This window comes from Alternaria arborescens (assembly GCF_004154835.1).
Source record: "Alternaria arborescens strain FERA 675 chromosome Unknown contig_14, whole genome shotgun sequence".
NCBI lineage: Eukaryota > Fungi > Ascomycota > Dothideomycetes > Pleosporales > Pleosporaceae > Alternaria > Alternaria arborescens.
The window spans coordinates 239653-259274 of record NW_021167869.1 but is presented as its reverse complement, the minus strand read 5'-3'; the positions used below and the strand labels follow the sequence as shown (position 1 = coordinate 259274).

The following is a 19622-nucleotide window of genomic DNA, read 5'->3' as shown; positions in this document are numbered from 1 at the left end:
TGTCAGGAAGTTCACTGCATTCTCCTTGACTCAACTTTGAGTCTCGGTTGGTCAGTGGATGGAGCCTTCCTATGTAGCATAGGTATTCGTCGAATGCATATATTGCAGAATACACAAATCGTCTTTTGACTTGCGAAGCCATCTCCATACCTTTCAAACCTCTTCCTGCAAGTAAGCTTTGCCTTGTGGCTGCAACCTGCCCCAACTTATTTTCTGATCTTCATAACCGTGGGTTGCTTCCGCCACGCTGCAAGACTTGCGAGCAGAGCCACGCCGCTGACGATAGAGCAAACGACAAGAGTCTCGTTGAATGCATCTGTATACGTTTGGCGAACGGCGAAGGCCGCGTCTGGCGAAAGAGTACGCATGGAATCGGCAAGTGATCCCAATTGCGCAACGCTAACCACCATCGGGTCTAGAAGCTGCCGACGCTGTTTTACACCTAAGATAGCTGTTGATGCAGCGATACCGATACTTCCCCCTAGCACACGCACCTGAGCCATGATGCCTTGCGCGACCGCTGTATCGCGCTGCTCGGCTTCAATGGTTGCGAGTAAAGTTGAATTACTGACAGTCAGGCCGAAACCAAAGCCGAGGAAGACTTGCAGCCCATAGGCTCGAGCTTGCGGAACCACAGTATTGTCTAATGTAGACAGAGATGCAGCTCCAACTAGCATAAGAGCAGCACCAATGACGTTGACCGGGAAGGTGTTGTTTCTTTTACTGGAAGCCGCACCAGCAATAGTCGTTCCGATAGCAGAAGCACCAAGCATTGGTAGTAGAGCTATGCCCGACACAATAGCACTTTTTCCGTTGACCACCTGGAACCGTGTCGGCAGCGAGTATATGATGAAGAAATATGGGAAGCCTGTCAGCATCGTCGTGACCACTGCTGATATGTAGACTCTGTTCTTAGCTAGTCGCATTGGGAAGAGCGCACCTATAGTGTCAGGCCAGCGCCTTGCAACGAACCACTCCCAGGCCAAGAGCGCGACGAAGCACAGGACACCGACGACGAGTGGAGCAACGAAAAGTGCAGACGACCAGACGGCGCTATCCAAGAGAATGTGGATACCAGCTTGCTGGAAAGCAATTACCGAAGGTACGGAAGAAGCAACCAAGAGAAGGAAACCTAAGATATCGATCTGCTTGAAACTGCGGCGCTGGAAACCTCGGACCCGAGCGTTTTCGGACCACGCTCCAATGAAAAGGATAAGCGGGATGATGCCAACGGGAGCATTCACCCAGAAGACCCAGCGCCAAGACGTATAGTTCGTTATGACACCGCCTAGAACTGGCCCCAGAATGCCAGACATCGCAATGATGGCTCCTGCCAGAGCACCGATCATCTTGGACATACGTGGCGATGCAATCTCAGTGAGAATTACGAAGCCCACTGAGTACAAGCCTGAACCGCCTACTCCCTGTAGGGCTCGCATGGCTATGAGCTGGTCGAGACTTTGAGCGAAGCCACATCCGAGTGAGAAAGCGAGGAAGATTACAAATGCAGCGACGTAGGCGTTGCGACGACCGATCACGTCGGAGAGGCTTGCAAAGATGGCAGTGCAGCCAACGTAGGCAAGTGTGTACTAGATGTGGGTATACAATGTCATTACATATCTCACTTATAGTTTGTATGGGCGCACTTACTGACAACGCAATCCAATTGACCTTGGATAATGAGTGGAATTCTACACCAATTGTGTAGATGGCAGTTGCGATGATTGATGTGTCCAAGAACGATAAGAAGAGCCCAATACATATACTAGATGATAGGTCGTCAGATAAAGGCTATCAAAGCCAGCTTTAACAACTTTACCTGCCATATAACGACACAAGTCTCCATGTCGCGATACCAGGCGCTGGAGCAGGTCCTGCTGCGATGGTATCGGGACCAGCATTTATCCGAGTCTGCTCATCGTGGGCAACATCGATGTTGACTGGAGCCAGGATCGTCCGGGCACTGGTAGCTTTTTCGATATCCATGTTTGAGTTTTATATGCGGCTTTAGGTAGTCGTGTGGACTAAAAGTGATTTGCCAGCACAATTCTCACTGTAAGTACAGCCTCCGGACCAGATACCAGTGTGAACGGGATCCGGACGTAAAATCTAACAATCTCGCAGCTTTTAGGCTGTGATTCCGCTTCGTACGATATTTTTTGTTTTTTTATTGCGGCGTGGTAGTGAGATGATTCTGTACAACGTCGCCGCAATCGATGTGCCGACTGTGGATTGCATGAACCGCTCCTACGGCCGTACCTGAGTTTAAAAAAGAAATTGTGTTGCTGGGAAATCTCAGCCTCACTGGAAGTCTAACCGGGCGTACGCCTTGCGTCCAACGCTATCAACATGTGTCGCTTACTAGCTTCTCCAGCGTCGCACAGCTTCTTCGTTAGCAACCTTGGGAGTTCATCAGCGCGCTAGTGTGTCCGGGTGGTCAGACAGGTGAGACATCTGCTTTTTTGGGTTGGGTTGATGCGGGCCACTCTCTGTTTTCCCAGACGAGTCTTCTTGCGGGGTAACAATGATGCTGATTTGTTGGTCGGTATGCGAAAACATATCCAATATGCGGAGTGCGCAGACTAGCACCCAATAAGCTACTACTTCTCCGAGGCCTAAACGTTCCGAGATATTGTATGTTGGAGCCGTTAACAATCTTTTTCTCGCCTCCATTTCAGATATGGTATTAATTCCTTATCCGTCGGTACAACTCTTTTCCATTCAGGCTCGGTACCATCGGTAGGTTCGATACCCCTCAATCTGTCGCGATAGAAAATGCGATAGCTATCGAGTGCATAGGCGCCCATACCCGGCAGATGCGCAATCTCCCAGCCTTCTCTTTCATCATCAGGCCCTAGAATCTCTCCTGGCTTAACATCGGCACCACAACCATGATTGGGGTAATGTAACCTCCTGTACCTTCGTTCTTTGCACGGAGGAGCCGAGAGCCAGGTTTTCGCTAGTGCTATAAGGCGAGCCGCTCGAATTCGATGGAGGCCAATCGGCTGTAGCATTGTGGTTAAGTCTTCGAGAGATGCGGCGGACAGCTCATTTGGCGAAGGGTAGGCTGCGAGTATCTTGAAAAGAACTGGGCGTGCCATTTGGCCACGCGTTTGGTTCCATAGGATCACTTGGACTACTAATGCGTACAGGCTGTCGCATACCCGCTCCTGGATGAGGCCATATTTTGCAGGCTGAAGCTGGAAAGGAAGGTCTGGTGGTTCTGGTATCACCGCTGGGTGGTCTTCGGTATCTATCCGGGTAGATGTCCTCGTTGGAGTTTTGCGCGCTTTAGGCGCGACTTTAGTCTTTCGCTTCTCTTGCGGAGCATTGGAAGCTACTCGACGGCTTCGCAAGGTGACTGGCATGATCAGGTATTAAATTCAACCGTCAGATAGATATTATTGATCAAACTCATACGCGCGTCTCGAACAGCGCATCGCTCTGGCGGCCAAAGACCTATATGGAAAGCTTGCAGCCGGTTTCATGACGCTAATGGGAAGTCGATGATGTAACGCGTTATTGAGCCGCGCCATCAAGCCAACCCCCCTATCTGGTTAGGACTCTAGGGCATGCTTTTGGAACGGGTGTTTCGAATGAGTCGAGATGTACTGTGGAAAGTGAAACGCAGCTTCGCAACCAAAAGTGAGAGTGCTCTGACATAATCTTCATTGTTCGATACCGCCCCACCCATTTCCGACCCACTCGGCAAGAGCCCGGCACCACATCGGGATCCGGCAACAGTCTTACAAACCTCTATTCAATGCCGCACTCCATAACTCTAACAACAGACAAACATGTCCTTCGACTTGGATGATGACGAAACGCTTATATCGATATCGCGCACCGATAGATATGAAGGCGAAGACACGAGTCATACTACCGACCGCGAATTGAAAGCTTGGTATGCTTATCCAATCGCAGCCGAAGTCTTCGCTGTAGTCGCAGTGGTACGTCATAGTCCTCTCCTTCACCAAACACGAACACACCTCCTTTGTTAGGATATCTTGCTCAAAGTACTAGGGTGCGTTTCTCCCAGTGATTCTCGAGCAATTAGCCAGAGAAAATGGCGTTTTCTTCTCCGATCATTCAACACCGTGTGTTGATCATTCCGCTTCCGGAAGACTCCGGATACGCGAAAATGCAGGCCAGAAGGCCGAAGGAGGAGACTCTGAGCAATGCATGGTGAGATATCTTGGGAGAGACATGTCAACGAGCAGTTTTGCGATGTACACCTTCTCTACCGCTGTATTACTTCAAGCGGTGGTCTTGATATGTTTTAGTTCCTTCGCTGATCATGGTAAACATTAGCACACAGTGTCCATTGATTCGATAATCACTAACAAGATCGCTAGGCCCGTACCGCAAGAAGATGCTCGTGTTCACATCATACATGGGCGCACTAGCAAGTTGTCTCTTCATTTTCATCTCGCCATCACTATATTACTTGGCTCCAATCCTAGTAATCGTTGGCGTTTCAAGTTTAGGCTGTTCATTCGTGTTGCTAAACGCATTCCTGCCGCTACTCGTCGCCAACCATCCAGATAACAACACGTCGGGAAAATCATTCACATCTGATTCAGCGTCAGACGTCGAGCTGGAGTCCCTGAATGCCACCAGTGGACCTCCTTCGTCTGCACACCACCACTTGGACCCAAATCGATTGAAGCGGGATTTAGAGCGAAGTGCACAAATATCAAGTAAAGGCGTGGGGTATGGCTACATGTCCGCTGTCTTCGTACAGGTTTTGGCTATCTTGATAATCTATCTCTTCAGCAAAACCAGCCTTTCGAAAACCTCGCCTAGTCTCTCCATTCGAGTTATCCTATTCATGGTCGGCCTATGGTGGGCCATTTTCTCCATTCCAACATTATTGTGGCTACGCCCGAGACCAGGTCCACCGCTGCCCACCCAGAGTAACCAGAGCTTTTCCGGAGGGAAGTCGTCGAGATTGCGCACGTTCTTGTTCTACACGTCCTTTTCTTTGCGTAGCTTCTGGGGAACACTCAGGAGAGCGATAAGACTACGACAGACATTGCTCTTTCTGATATCGTGGTTCCTGCTATCAGATGCAGTAGCAACAATATCTGGAACTGCGGTCCTCTTCGCACGCACAGAGTTGCATATGGGCACAATTGCCATCGCTTTATTGTCCATAACGTCCATCGGATCCGGCATCATAGGCGCATTCGCATGGCCGCATGTACAGAGGCGCTATGGATTACAGCCAAAGACGGTACTGCTGTGTTGTGTAGCGGGCATGGAAGTTATCCCATTATACGGATTACTCGGATTTATCCCTCTGTTCAAGAGCTTGGGGTTTATTGGTTTGCAGAAAGCATGGGAGATTTACCCAATCGCCATTATTCATGGAATTGTCATGGGTGGTATATCATCGTATGCGCGATCTGTATATGCTCCATTGATTCCAGAAGGCAGTGAGGCCGCGTTCTTTGCATTATATGCTGTTACAGACAAGGGTAGCAGTGCTTTCGGTCCAGCTCTCGTAGGTTGGATTGTCGACCAGGCGGGTACGATACGCCCTGCCTTCATCTTCCTGGCTGTATTGGTAGTGCTACCAGCACCACTTTTGTGGCGATTGGACGTCGAGAAGGGGAGGGAAGACGCGCGTGCCATGGCAGACGGAGATGTTAAAGGACGGGGGATGTATGAGAGGGTTCGTGAAGAATAATGGACCGACAATCGGAGTCGGTGGGTATGATATTGATAGTACGCCACCCAATGCTGTAAACGCCAAATGATGATATCCCTCAAGCCCGTTCTTCCATCTTCGGTCGCTTGCTGTCCCGATCGTGGTCATCTCCGAATCTCTTCCTCTCACCAAGCGGTTTTGCGTTTGCACCTGAAGGACCCTCCCTATCCCGGTCTCTCCCGCCATGAGCATCAGGCCTGAATCTCTCATCCACGCCGAAGTCGCCCTTGTCTCTTCGCGGCCGGTCATCACCAAAGTCACCCCATTTGCCTGTATCCTCAGTCTTCATGTCCCTGTACCTTGTCCGACCCTTTTTGCCTAGTTTTGTCATGTCCCTGATCTGCATGTACTCAGGCAGGATCTCTCGATTTGTCTCATCCTCGAAGCGCGCATTCATCAGATTCCGTCGATCTACTCCCAGTTCCTTTAGCTCATCTGTAAAGAAAGCACCCTTGTGAAAGTACTTTTGCATATACTGCATCTGCCCGCGATCGCCCTTTTCTTCTTGTTGTTTCTCGATATGAGCGCGGTCTTCGGCTTCGCGTTCGGCGGCGGAGAGGTTGCGACGGCGCTCGATCTCTGCACGCTCAGCTTCGGCTTCTTCGATCGCGAGGCGTTCGCGTTTGATGCGCTTGAGTTCGCGAAGTTTCCAGGCGGCATACTCGGCATCGGGATCAACACCGTCAGTGTCGTCAATGGCGTTGATGTCGGCCTCTTCGACGTCGTCGTCCCAGTCTTTCTTGCCCGCTGCCTTCTCTGCTATGCGCTGCTCAACCTGCTCTTGTACCAGCGCTCTGTTCTGCTCCTGTCGCCGTGCCTCCTCTTCTGCTGCTATGTCCTCTGCTGATTTGACAGGCGCCACTTTGTTCCGTTCGTTCTTCTTGAGAAACACTGGTCGCAGCAGTTTCTTCGGTGCTTCGTCCTCGCTACTTGACTCTTCCTCAGATGATTCGTCATCACTGCCGCTACCACTCTCGCTCCCGCTGCCATCCTCTTCCTCTTCTTCCTCGCTTTCTGTCTCGAACTCATCTTCTATCGCCTTGCGCTCCGCCTCAGATTTTTGTCGCGATGCAAGTTTGGATTTGAGCGCTGATTTAGGAAACGACGATGCGATTGGCGCGGGCTTTGGCTTTGCAAATGGTTTTGGCTTTGGCTGCTCCTCTTCCGATTCTGATTCCGAGCTCGACCGTTCTTCGGGTTCAGGTGCTGCTGTTGGCTTGCCAGCGAATTGGCGCGTTCGCACGGGCTGCGCCGTGAGTTTCTTAGATTTTGGTGGTGGCATCGTGGCGACTTTCAGGATAGTTGGCGTACAAAGAAAGTGTGCAAAGTTGAGTGAACCGCGAACGCGATACCGCGGCTCCTGCAAGCGGCTTGGCGCGCGTCAGGCCTGCTGTACGAGAGACCTCGTATTGTGTGCGTAAAGACTGCCCGGCTAAGTTACACGCAATCACCATATAGAATTGAAGACTAATCGCCGCAAATCCTGTTACAAAGTCTTAGTTTCTTGTCCTGATACGCAGAGGAAGGATTGTAACCACTTTTGGTCGCCACGCTCACGATATCTACAAACACAAGCACAGAATTGCCTGCGTATGTAGCCAAATGCAAGAAGATCATGCTCAAGCCAAAATTTTGGTAAAGCTGCTCACTCAGTATCTCACATAGCAAACGTCTCCTGTCGACTGCCCTGGAAGAGGATTGTGACAGCTACGATATCAAACCTCATGACAAGGGAAAGTAGGAAGGTTATGAGTAATAAATCCTACGTAATTAGAACATTACAATTCTATCTCAATTTACTGAATTCAGCAGTTTGTAGCAAAACTCGTTTGGCATATCTAGGCGCATATTACTCAATGAGAACAACATGCTCATTCATTATGAGACTGGCCGCCACCGTTTCGAGTATTATGTACTGTTGAGCCAGAGATAAAATTATGAATTACAGAGTCAAGCAGGATCTAGATAGGAAGAACAGCCAAGACCGAAGTCAGAGTTTTCACGCTGGAAGGGTTGTCTGCATACATGCCAGGCGACTGCACTTACTGGACGTTGCCTAAAGTTGTGAGATGAGCTGAGTCAATTCGTCATACATGTACAGTCAAACCAATGCTTTAAATTCGTTGTACTTGAGTTTTTGATTATTCACTCCTTTAGGGTTTTTGTTATCCTGGATTGAGGGTGCTTATCACAGGGTGATTGATTTCCAATGACTTAAGCACAGGCATTCTCGCCGTCCTTAAAACGCCCGTCGTATCAGAGCCGGTCTTAGGAAGACCTAAATATGTCGACCAGGCACACAACTATATATACAATAACGCCTGTTGATGCAGTGACAGTATAAGGAAAGTGATGATCAAATCTATTGACCAATGAAATGCCGACTGAAAGTACCACCCAATGCAATGCACGCTCGAACGCAGCAAATATCGTGTCCTTTGGACTAAATGATGGGCGATCAAAGCAAGCCCGGAAAGTTCGTAAAGTTGTTACATGAAAGTAAGCGATACCCGTTCATCGGAAGATGGGTTGTTGAGGAACAGGTAGTTGGTTAAACTGATTAGTCTCAGGCCATGCACTACGGTCCATGTACGGCAGAAGCCCAGAGCGACGATCAGTCATTGGTCGACCCAAAGGCTGGTATTGCATCTGATCGTATCCGATGTTCCTCGCTGGATTATGGATCGACGTCGAAGGTGGGGGTACGAGTAGAGTCTGCACGCTGCGGACCGGTCGATAAGGAGACTGGCGTTGATTTAGGAAATGCGACGGAGATAATTGTCTCGAACCAGTTGCGGGATAGTTTCCAACAGGTGAAGAACCAGCTGACTGGGGATATGGACTGATCTGTCGGGACTGGTCGGTAGAAGGCGTGTAGTTGTGAGGGTAGGAGGGTGGGCCCGATGAAGTTGGTGTGCTAGTCGGTTGCTGCCATTGGACGGGTGGAGGGTAAACCATGGCCATGGATCGTCCACCAGGGACCGGCAAAGGAAGATCTGACCAGTTCTTCAACTGGGTAGGTGGCATCTGCTGAGGTGGAGGTATCGAAAGACTTGGCAAAGGAGGTAGTCGGTTCACGGATGGTGGTGGCTCGAATGACCTATTGATAGGCGTCTGCAACGTCGGGATCAAAGGTGCATTACTGTAAGGACCAGGTGCAAATCCATGGGCCTGTCGCTTCATTGGAGGCTCAATGCTGTAATCAGCACTGCGTTTACGTTGAATGGGGCCTAATTCTGGCAGAGCGCCAATCGGAGAGACGGTGGCGGACGTGGCCTGCGGTTGCAAAAGCGGGGTATTCGAAAATGCCATGTGGTTCGGCGAGTACATCATCGAAGTTGGTGGTGACGTTTGCTGTTGAGTAGGCGGTGACGGAGCGTAGGTTTGTGGTAGGCCGAGCATGTTCTGGGGGCCAACTGGGCTTACAGCACCCGACGCTGGAATCTTTGATGCTCGATCAAAGAATGTACCAAATTTGCCCAGGATGCCGTGCCACTCATTCCACTTCTCCTTGGACGTGAACAGGCTGTATCGCATGTTGCTAAGAAATTCGACCTCCATGATGTGCACCTCCTGCACCGAGATACCCGAGACCTCGGCCCATGTCTTATTGGTGTAGGTGTTGTCATCGAGAAATTTGTTGCCCAGCATAAGAGCTACAGTCAGTAATCGATACTCGCTACCGGGCTTCCCCTTGACCGTGGGGTTGGTCAGCTTCAGCCTGTATATGAAAAGTAATGCCAAAAGAATGACATTTTGAGCAACCTGCGTAGTGGTCAAGATAGTTGCTACCCATTTTCTGAATCCAGTTGTGGGATGTGCGTCAGGAACGAGAGGCTGCATAGGCTGGCGTGGCGAGGCGGTCTCGAGTACTTGCTTCAGAGTTGTCGAGCTCTCGAACCAGAAGAGACATGTCACCTGGCGAGTCAGTTTCAGAATCAAGGGTGGGAGGATGTCAAATTACCTCTGCTGCCAGTTGAGGGAGACCCTCTTGTGGCGTGCTGATGGTTGGTGGTATCTTCAGGTTTGGCGATATAGTGTACTTCTTTCTCGGTGTCTGGGCCATCTCTTGTGCTTGCGGTGCTTGTCTTGGTGGACTAGGACTTCTTGCAGCAGCCACTGATCTGGAGTTGCCAATAGCAGGCAGCTGGTAGCCGTACTGATGCCCGGCACCCTGGTTTGGTGGAAGTGAGACCACCCTTACTGCTGAGCCCGGGAGGTCCGGGGGTGTGAGGGGAGCTCTTGGGGCTGTTCGCAGCGGGTCGTGCTCATAGTTGTTGGAGATGCTCGGGTAGGGAAGGTGCATCGTGGAGTCGAGCTTCGAGGAGCTGCGAGGTGCCGTGGCATACAGGTTGAAGGGAGGCTCCCGCGGCAGGGCGTGAGGCATTGGGTGAGGGAGCTGTAGCTCGAGCATATGGACGGCAAGAGACCAGGTGGAGAGGGCGAGGTGAGTGATGAAAACGGCGGCGACGTCAACGGCAACAGGCGATCATGTCCGGGCAGCTATTGTTTGCACGCTACTATTTTGCCTCAACCTTGGTCTGGAAGGATGGTGTTGACAATGGCCAACTATGGATGGGGAGCAGGAGCAGGAAGGACTAGGCCAATCAACGCCAGGCAGAATCCGGTGCACGGCAACGACGCTTGTAACTAGGCTTGTAGGAGGTGAGGGTTTGGCAAAGGAGGGTGCAGAGGGACACAATAAAGAGACGTCAGGCCCGGTGAGCGTCCTTTGCGGATGGTGCTATGCCGGGAGCGGCTTGGTATTGGGTGTGGGTAGTGGTGGTGGTGGTAGTGGTGAGTGATTGATTGTGACTGTAGGGAGGCGGATTGTCGGGGGCCCGCACGCTGGCATGGCAGACATGGCTTGGGGCCGTTGGATTTGAATAAAACATAGGTAATTCACACACACGGAGTCGTGAAGGCTCGGAAGGTTCCAGGCAGGAGCGAGCAGGGTAGGAGGAACGCCCCAAGAGGCTGATCCAGGACCCAGAAGGAGAAGCCGCGCTCTGACATCAACCGCGCCTGGAAGGAGCTAGGGGCGCACGGCCACCAGCACAAAGCAACCGCGACCGGGGGTTCGCCGCGAGGACAGGAGCGACCGACGCTGCTAGCAGCCAAGCCGCGCGGGCTAATTACATACTACTACAACAAGTACAGCACGAGCAACGTGAATAATCAATCCCTGCGCCAAACCACCCCAGCACCAGCTGCGCCGCGCGATACAGCCTCAGCGCTCCCGACCCGTCTGATTGGCGCCCCCTCATTCGCAGGCGATGCATAGTGCGCGTCCAGAGGGGCTTCAGCCATCTTCCACCCCACCACACACGACCTTCCCAGTGCGCACTGCGACAGTGGGACACCATCCGGCCACAAACGAAGAAACGATAGCGCTGGTGGGCCTCATCAACGACCTGCAGCCTACATGGTAGGCCTGCTGCCTCCCCGGAGCGCTGCCGTCTCAGACACGACGACTGATCAGAGAATGTGAGATCCCTTACGCATCGCGGCCACCTGCACCCGCCAAGGCGGAGCATACACCACGAATGAAGGCCGCTGTCTGCCACATCCAAACTTTGCCAGCAGCAGGAATTGCCGTAAGCGGCAGCCATCCATGAATAGTCGCTATCCTAATCACCCTTCACCAGCGCCAGGCGGTCTGGAAGGGCACTTTACGCGTGCAGCGTCCCGCCCATGCCGTGTTTGACCAGCTGCTGCCAGCTTGCCGCCCTCAGGCATCTAAAAAGCACACCGGCACGCTGATGCAAGCGCAAGCATAGCGAACTGGCGAGACTGGCAGACGACGGCGCTGTGCTGCCAGACGAGGAAGCGACACGAACCAGTCGCCCAGCCAGCCCGCCCTAGCCAAATCGCCGTCTTACCTTTCCCTAAGCATGCTCTACATCCGAGACCGAACCCTGTCCTCCGCGAAGCTTCCCATGCTGAAGTTTGAGCGAGTGCTGCTGATCTTCAATCCTCTTTTTTTTTTTGCAGATGATTTTGCTTCGTGACTTCCAATCATGTGGAGCTCGACCGCTGCAGCCCTCGGTTCCGATGCTTCCGGCGAATGGCAAGTATGATGCGCCCCCCGACGCTAGACGAACTGTTGTTATTGAGGCCGGCCATGTGTTGCGTGCAATCCAAGTTGAGGCAATCTGCACTGCAGAACCGCCATTTTGCAACGCCCCTGACGAAACACGAATCGGGCTATTGCGCGCGCCTCAGTTGCTGCATTCTGCATTCCATCACGCTGCCCATCAATCAGGCTGGCCATAGCTGCTGCTTGGGCATGCGGCTTGCTTGGTGCATCCACCTGTCCCGGACGCCTGTGTTGCAAGTCTGGCAAATCTTGCAAACGACATCCAGTTCCAAGGTTGCCATTGCTGACCCGTCCAACTAGCACCGGCGTCGTGAAGCATGATTGCTTATCGAGTCGCCTGCTTGGCTAGCAGCGCTAACCGTGAAACCGTGACGGAAATATGACCAGAGCAGCAAGGGATACGCAGCCCGTAATCTATCGATAGCACTGAGCAGAGTCTGTGCCGCCGGTGATCCTGCTTCGCAATGCAATGAGGTTGTTGATGGAACGGTGGAGCTTAGCAAAGCGAGCGCCGTCATACGTACATGTGCAGGGGGTGCCCGTCGCGCTTTCCTCGGTCCGCCACTCACTTGCAAAAAAAGAGCTGCCCACGTAATCGCGTCTACATAACACATGGATGGCAAACGCTTGCAACCACCAAGCATGGATGCATTCCAGATGCTTGTTAGTAGCCATCCACCACCGTAAAACTATAGCATCGGTACGATGTCGGTGTGAGGAGCGACATCTCAAACACGCCCCTTCGCTCCATGCCAACGGGAGGCTCGGGATGCCTGGACGACTCGGCTGGCGATTCGCTGATACGCGTGATACGACCGCCCATGGTCCTCCACCGCGCTGCAATAGTCATGGCTCTATCGAAACTAACTTCGCCGCTGTGCATCATCGCCTGCAGTGCCAGTACCTTCGTACATGTTCAACAGCGATCCCGTCTGACCGAGCGTCTTGACCGTCGTGTGGAGATTGATGGTGACTATTTTGGCGCAGAAAGGGCAATAGCTCCTTCCACGGTCGGCTGGGGGGGCGTAGTACGGAAGGAACGGACGATACTCGGCACCGCTTTCCTCACCATTACACGAATATACGAGCCCCAACGACTCGTTTCCGTCTTGCCCAGTCTATACCATGAACGGCACATCTATTAGCTTGGCCATGGCGCGCTGAGACGTACCGCGCTTCCACGACGCGTACATTACACCATGCATCTATCGTCGATGGACTCCATCGCCTGCCTTCAACAAATCGACCCTGCCGAGCAGCAGCTTCATGGATGCGCCCCTAGTGCATTTCATCATGTGCAGCAACCTGGCCACAAGACGTTTGCCAAAACCACTCAGCCGAGATCATCGTATATGGTTGGCGCCAGCGATGAGCACGCAAGCCCTTGGCCAGCGCGCGATATGGGTGGGTTTTTTTTTCGCCGTCCTCTTACGACACTGTGCCCAAAAACGTTCGCGATGAAGAAGTGCGATGCATCTTCGCTACGGCTCTTTAATTCCGGTCTACGATTGCTGCCTTAGCGGCCCAGCTGCAAAAGCAGAACGCGATAGACGCACGCACTGCAACAAGTCTCATGCCGACTCAGGATCTTGTACTTCTTTGCCACACGAGTCCACTGGGTCGAGTTTAGCCTTTTTGCACGGCTTGCGGCGTCCTCAGATCCCTATCCAGTTCCCCGCTCTCTGGTGCTGAAAGAAGTAGGTCAGACGGTTTCCGACGAATGAGCGATGCGCAACCCCACGCTCTAGAGCGAGCACGCCTTAATCATTCAGCAACCCAACATCAAGGTCTGCTCATCCAGTATGATGGATCCCTTGCTATGCTTAGATGTGATCCTTTGGTCATTGTATTAAAGTATAGTGTGACGCAACCACATCGCACTCGGGCTGCAAAGCCGCTCGTCTGACAGTGATACAGCATGCTGACCGGACAGGCCATAATGCGGGAGGATAGGCTTTATCCAAGGGGTACCGATACTTGCTACTTCCCACCGGAAATTGAATGTGAATATGTACAAGGGCGTTGGTACCGATCCACGAGGCCATGCTAGCCTGCCCGATGCACAGCTGACCCGTATCATCTATCCCGCGGCTGACACTGTCATGGAGGACGACAAGTCCCGTATGCGTTACGCCACGAGCTTCATTAGCACACTAGCGAAGCCACTCACGCGTCAGTCAGCCAACCAACTTTGTGTGACCAAGTCGCACCTTGTTATTATGCCCCATGCGTACCAAGTATCATGCAGGAGGCTCCATCTATTTGCGCCAAAGACAATGCTTCCGACGTCGGTAAACCCTCGCTATCTTTTCCAAATACAATTCATCGAGCTAGTTTGCCAAGTTCAGGCTCTACTTTACTTTATTGCCGGGCGAGACTCCTTCAAGGCTACACAACAAACGACTTGCAATTCGTTGGCTGCCTAGCGCTCGATTCGAACAACGATGTTCCAGCTTGGACATCTGGCGGTGCTTTCGACGCGCGCGACGAGTCATCGTGCCACCATCATGCAACAACCAACAAAGGCGACCGGCTAACATCACTCCACACCTCCTTCCGTGTTCAGAAGCAACTTTTGGAGTGTCGCTCGCGGAGCCGGTTGCAGCTCACCTTCTAGACAACACGAACGCACCCCGTGTACAGACGTTGCACTTGCTGGAACGGACTCAGGCCGCGCTCGCCCCTCTAGGAGCCGCAGTACATTGCTCAGCGCATTTGATTCAGCCGTATGAGGAAAAGCGATGCATCACTTTCTTACTTCAAAACGAGACAGCCTTTGCACCACGTGCATGTCACCGAATGGATCAGGATACGCTGGCTTGCGCCACCATGTGCATTCACAGATGATCCTGTCGAGTTATCGCTACGCATCCCCATAGTCACTACTCAGCCTTGTGCAGCGACAAAGAGAGACGAAGCAAGCAAGAATGCCGCACGCAGCCGTCGACCCAAAGGATCTGTAAGACGTGCAGACAGTCTCACCGGCTCGCACAAGCGGAGCGCCGACCAACTAGGTCTATGCTGACTCCTATGGACATGTCGCGGCAGTTTACCACCGGCACGAAGGCTTTCATGTGCATCATCATCTTCCATCGTCCGTCTCTCACTGCAGCTAATAGTTTTGTGACATGTTTCCAAGGACATCCAGAGGAAGCTCATGTCTCAACTGCACTGCCTGACAGGGCGGGATTCCGCATAACTAAAATCCCTGTCAGCGTCTGTCAATCCATGTCATGTCCACATATCTAGTTTTACATTGGCCTGACCTCTCGTCATCGGATAACGTCCTCGTTGATTGCAGATCACAGATTCCCATCACACGGGTGCCCGCCCTCCGGTGGAGATGGCCCAGCCTCGACTAAACAGGCATTATTGCTGCCGATGAAGCTGAAGTTGGGCTCCGCTATCACGAAAACAACCGTCGCTTCTAGCGACACGAACAAGCTCGTTTGTTCGCTGGGTTGTATCCCAATGTTGAAACGTATTGCAAAAGGTGTTCGCCTTCGACATTGGTGTTTCGATGTAATGGAGGATTGCAAATACATTTGCAGCATTGGTTAATCGGGCCCAGGCTGCTTCTTAGAGTATGCGATTAAGTGAAGATTATTCGGGTCATTCTTAGAGGAGAAACGACTCAAGAGGGAAGTTAGCCGAACTAGCACACGTTAACACAGATTACGCTGCGGAACTTAATCCTCAGCTGAGACACCTTTGGGGCTACCTAGCTGCCTGTACCATATTTGGCTCATCGGCCAACATGAATCGAATCTCAACACGCTGTTGTAGACTTTCAACGTGAGGCTTGCACTTTTTCTATTCCTCACACCCAGACCGACATGACATCAGCAATATAAAATGACACAAGGCCTCCACTTCCAGCACAGGGACTCTGCCGACGTCCGTGCCATCTGACATGAATTTCCCATATCTTGCACCAAGCGTGATCCGTACACTGGGGTAATGTCGCAGGATTTAACAGTGAGGACTGACCATTGTGGACAGTGCGACACGTTTCATGGTCATAGTAATAAAACGTTTCGAAACAAGCATGATCCCGCGCTTCTTTGTTGACGCCGACCTCACTAAACACACAGCCGCAGTGGTTTTTGTTGGGGCCATGCACAAAGGTGCTGAAATGTTGGTTGGGTTTTGGTTTACTTCTGCTTTTAGGGATGCCGCGCAATGGCTGATGTTAGGCTGCACAGCCACTTCCTACTATGTGCCTGCCGGATAACGACATCGTGGCAGGGCTAGAGACGATGGTATCTGAGCCTGTCTGTTAGTCAATGGTGCCAGTGTTGGTCAGCGGAGCGAGCGTCCAAAGAATGTTTGGTATGGACAAGAATTCGTAAGCCGATGGATGCACGTCAGGTCATTGTTCTGCATTGCGTCTCCACCCACTGTAGTAGTACGTCCGCGTGGACGACTACTGATTATACACATAGTATGATACATGCTCCGGTGCCCCTCTCTAAAATAGCTTGTTGTCCGCGCTCGCCTTGGCGGCATCTCTCCTCGCGCTCTGCTTCTTCCTGTCTTTGGCTTCGCCTGGCGGCTTGAAGAACAGACTTGGGCTCTCGCCATCCTTCATGAGGTAGTTCAGGTACCCTCTATGTGCTGGATCGCGGTAGTATTCAATGTCTTTCCTGCCAGTCGCATCGGGCAGTCTGTATTTGTACTTGGAACCAATCTGCTTCATGACAGCAGCCATGGCTTCGTTCTTCTTTTCTTCACTGGCTGTCTGAAGGGCGCTGAGGATAGGCGAAGGGATCTTAGCGGCTGGCAAACGGCCGGTGAGAGCGACAAGGTCTGGTGAGGCTTGAAGAGAGATGGTAGGGTGTGTGTCGCCTCGAAGGACGCGCTTGATGGCTGTAGGGGAGTAGAAGCGTGTTGTTACGCTGCCGCCGAGAGCTTCAATGCGTGCGATAGCGTCGGCAGAGGCGCGCGAGACGACGATGTTAATGGGTGTAGTCAATTGCTCCGGATTCTGCAGTCAGAATTAGCATCCATGCAGCGGGCGTAAAGGGTAGATGCATACCCTCGCCAGCAACTTGACGCCATGCCTCTTAACGCCGTGCAAACACCTTGATTTGGCCAGTTCCTTCATGGTGATGGGTTTCTTGGGGTCTAATCTCCCTTGGTTGATCCAATCCTGAATTCGGTCCAGATTGATCGGCGACATTTCCACTTTGAAGGGGTTGTACTTCCCCCGCCCTCGCTCAGGATTGGTGATCCATTGTGGTGTCTGACCTCCCTCAAAACCTGCCGGAACTTTGCCGTGTGCGTGCTGACCCTTCTGACCACGTCCACCGGTTTTTCCCTTTCCTGAAGCAGGTCCGCGACCTCGGCGGATCTTTTTATTGTAGGCGCCTGAGTTGTCGGAGAGCGAAGACAGAATGGATGCGCATCTTTGCTGGGCGGGCCAGAGAAATGGGGTGATCGATGCCGCTGTAGGCGCTCTTGAACATACAGACAGCAGATTTGAGGCGGCTCGGACCGCTCTTAGCCGTGGTGGCATGGCTGTGGATGGCTATCCTCCTGTTGGCAACAGACTCGCTGGTGTTGAGCGGATGCGAAGATTCGATGATGAGTCAGCATTCATGTCCGCGGGATCTAGCCTTTCTCGGACGTTAGCCCAGTGCAACCACGTCGCAACTATAGTCTTACCTTCTGTGTCAGTCTTACGATTAATTCTCAGACTGCTTCTTTCCAATCTTCTGATGGTCCTCGATAATGGTTCGTCTTTTTGTGCCTCCGGGTGCAGGTGAGTTTGGTGGCTACATAGCATCTTATTTTGAGCGATAGCTATTCACACACAATAAGGTCTCCATCCAGCCATACGCGAAGAAGAAGAAGAACCTCTTTGCGCAAATAACTATGTGCAACTGTCATGTTACCCCCGATAATTGCTACTACTCTCCTTCTGTGTCGGACTGTTGTTAAAAGACCATTGCTGAGTTTGCCGACAAAATCTGCGTACTTCTTCACTAGAGCAGGCCTTGGTACAGTCATCAGCGTACCTACGATGGTTTACTTGACGCGCTGTGAATGTCAGCTGGATGAAATGATCCTTCGCTACGAAGGCATTACCCCGCCCAAATACCAGTTGTGGCAGAGCAGCCACGGCTTAACGGGCGACGATACTATGCTTGCCGGAGGAATTGCAGGCCTACTCATCTCCTTTAGGATGAAGGGTTGGAATAGTATTTCAGTTGGAAAACGTCTGCTTGGAAGGCTCGGAGTCGTTTCTACAGGAACGTGGGCCGGGTATTTGGCTTGTCCATTCCTGGGACTGAATATGGATTAACAAAAGCCATCTATACAAAGGTCTCGTTACGAGGAGGCTGTGGCTTTGCGTGGACTTAACGACGACCCGAATTTCAACAAGTCTTTAGTCCATGTTCCCATGCTTGCAGAGCGACACTGGAAGCGAACGGTTATGGCTGAACAGGAAGCAATGTCATTCGCCTCCTTGACAGAAGGGGAGAAGACTGTGTTGCGCCCCCTACATGGCGTTCAGTTGGCTGGATACTGTCAGTTACAAATTTGTGACTACTACGATAAAGAATGGCCACCGCGTGGAATGGAAATTTTCACGGGATGCATCACCGGCGCAGAAGAGAGACTATATGCTCAGAGAAGTCGAATGTGTCGCAGCAATGTTCAGGCCATGTTCGCTCGATTACAGCAAGGAATATCTCATTCTAAGCATTCTAAGCCACATATTGTTCGATACGATGTCTGGATTACCTGAAACAGAAGACGGGAAGCATCAGAAGCAGTTTTACATGCATGATTGGCTAAGCTCAGTCGATGTGGCAAGGGGAGAGACTCACATTCCTGTAAAGACTATGGAACAACTGCACAAGTACAAGAACGGGCTTCTAGAGCAGGGGAAATCCAAACATGCAGCAGCAGCAGAAGCACTTATACGGGACTTTGAAGAGCGTGCATTGCGGAACAAGTAAGCCAGAAGGTATTCTATACGACACTCGGAGGCACCCTAGAGGAGAGTTAGTATGAATACCGTCATGCTACTTTACTGGCAAGCTGATATCCAGCGGGACAAAGCTTACGCCGCTCGCACTATGTCCCCACCTGCGCACGAATACGTATCTTTACATTATATAAAGCACATACAGCAGATATGAAGGATACAGGAACAGAGTGCCAGAGCGCAGACATTTCAAGGACGTATCCTAGTCAAGCAATGTCCTCATTCGACGCACACCATAGGTGCTACAGAGAAATTGCACTTCAATGATCAAACACGTACGCACGCGCACATACACACAACGTTGGAGTGGTCAAAACCTAACGCCTCTTAATCATTGTATTCCACGCATTTACACCTGTGAATAGTGCGTTTTACGGCATCCCTGGACTCCATAATAGATGGAATTCGTATTCATCCACACACTGACCATGTACATTGTACCCCCAATCTTGCGTTCAAGTACGTTTTCCTGAACTGTATATACTCAACAGCCACACGCTACAATCGAACTAATCTACAACGCCTGCCCACTCACACTCTTCTATCCGAAACAATTGAGATGTCCGAAAACAACAACGTTGAAGACTGGCGAAAGGTCACAGGCATTGGAACTGGTCAGAAATGGGGCGCAACTACACAGCAGTCCACTGATGGGCGCGTATGGGGCATTGCGATTAGCCAGTCAGTCAACGAAAGCAAGCCACCGCCTTCTAGAGGGTTGAATGCTGCTGCTCCGTCGTTCACCCCTGGCAGCGTCAAGTCGAAGACGTAGGTGGTATGTGCTTTGGTGGAGTTTGACTATGGCAAGAATT

General features: G+C 51.7%; 6 protein-coding genes across 6 annotated transcripts; 2 read left to right on the top strand and 4 right to left on the bottom strand.

The window, feature by feature from the left end:
- Nucleotides 1–206: 206 nt before the first annotated feature.
- Nucleotides 207–1986, bottom strand: AA0111_g6549 (hypothetical protein; the record flags this gene model as incomplete). The annotated part of the gene is made up of 3 exons (XM_028652783.1): nucleotides 207–1589; nucleotides 1651–1765; nucleotides 1820–1986. 3 exons carry the CDS (start codon nucleotides 1984–1986, stop codon nucleotides 207–209), a joined length of 1665 nt encoding a protein of 554 aa, XP_028505731.1.
- Nucleotides 1987–5260: 3274 nt separating this feature from the next.
- On the top strand, nucleotides 5261–5692 carry AA0111_g6548 (hypothetical protein; the record flags this gene model as incomplete). The annotated part of the gene is made up of 1 exon (XM_028652782.1): nucleotides 5261–5692. One exon carries the CDS (start codon nucleotides 5261–5263, stop codon nucleotides 5690–5692), a length of 432 nt encoding a protein of 143 aa, XP_028505732.1.
- A 79-nt stretch (nucleotides 5693–5771) lies between these two features.
- On the bottom strand, nucleotides 5772–6995 carry AA0111_g6547 (hypothetical protein; the record flags this gene model as incomplete). Its single annotated transcript, XM_028652781.1, has 1 exon — nucleotides 5772–6995. The coding sequence occupies one exon, from the start codon at nucleotides 6993–6995 to the stop codon at nucleotides 5772–5774; it is 1224 nt and encodes a 407-aa protein (XP_028505724.1).
- A 1232-nt stretch (nucleotides 6996–8227) lies between these two features.
- Nucleotides 8228–10127, bottom strand: AA0111_g6546 (hypothetical protein; the record flags this gene model as incomplete). Its single annotated transcript, XM_028652780.1, has 2 exons — nucleotides 8228–9631; nucleotides 9678–10127. The coding sequence occupies 2 exons, from the start codon at nucleotides 10125–10127 to the stop codon at nucleotides 8228–8230; spliced, it is 1854 nt and encodes a 617-aa protein (XP_028505725.1).
- Nucleotides 10128–16284: 6157 nt separating this feature from the next.
- On the bottom strand, nucleotides 16285–17331 carry AA0111_g6545 (hypothetical protein; the record flags this gene model as incomplete). The annotated part of the gene is made up of 2 exons (XM_028652779.1): nucleotides 16285–16800; nucleotides 16852–17331. 2 exons carry the CDS (start codon nucleotides 17329–17331, stop codon nucleotides 16285–16287), a joined length of 996 nt encoding a protein of 331 aa, XP_028505722.1.
- Nucleotides 17332–19369: 2038 nt separating this feature from the next.
- AA0111_g6544 (hypothetical protein) lies at nucleotides 19370–19582 on the top strand (the record flags this gene model as incomplete). Its single annotated transcript, XM_028652778.1, has 1 exon — nucleotides 19370–19582. The coding sequence occupies one exon, from the start codon at nucleotides 19370–19372 to the stop codon at nucleotides 19580–19582; it is 213 nt and encodes a 70-aa protein (XP_028505723.1).
- Between the last annotated feature and the right edge of the window lie 40 nt (nucleotides 19583–19622).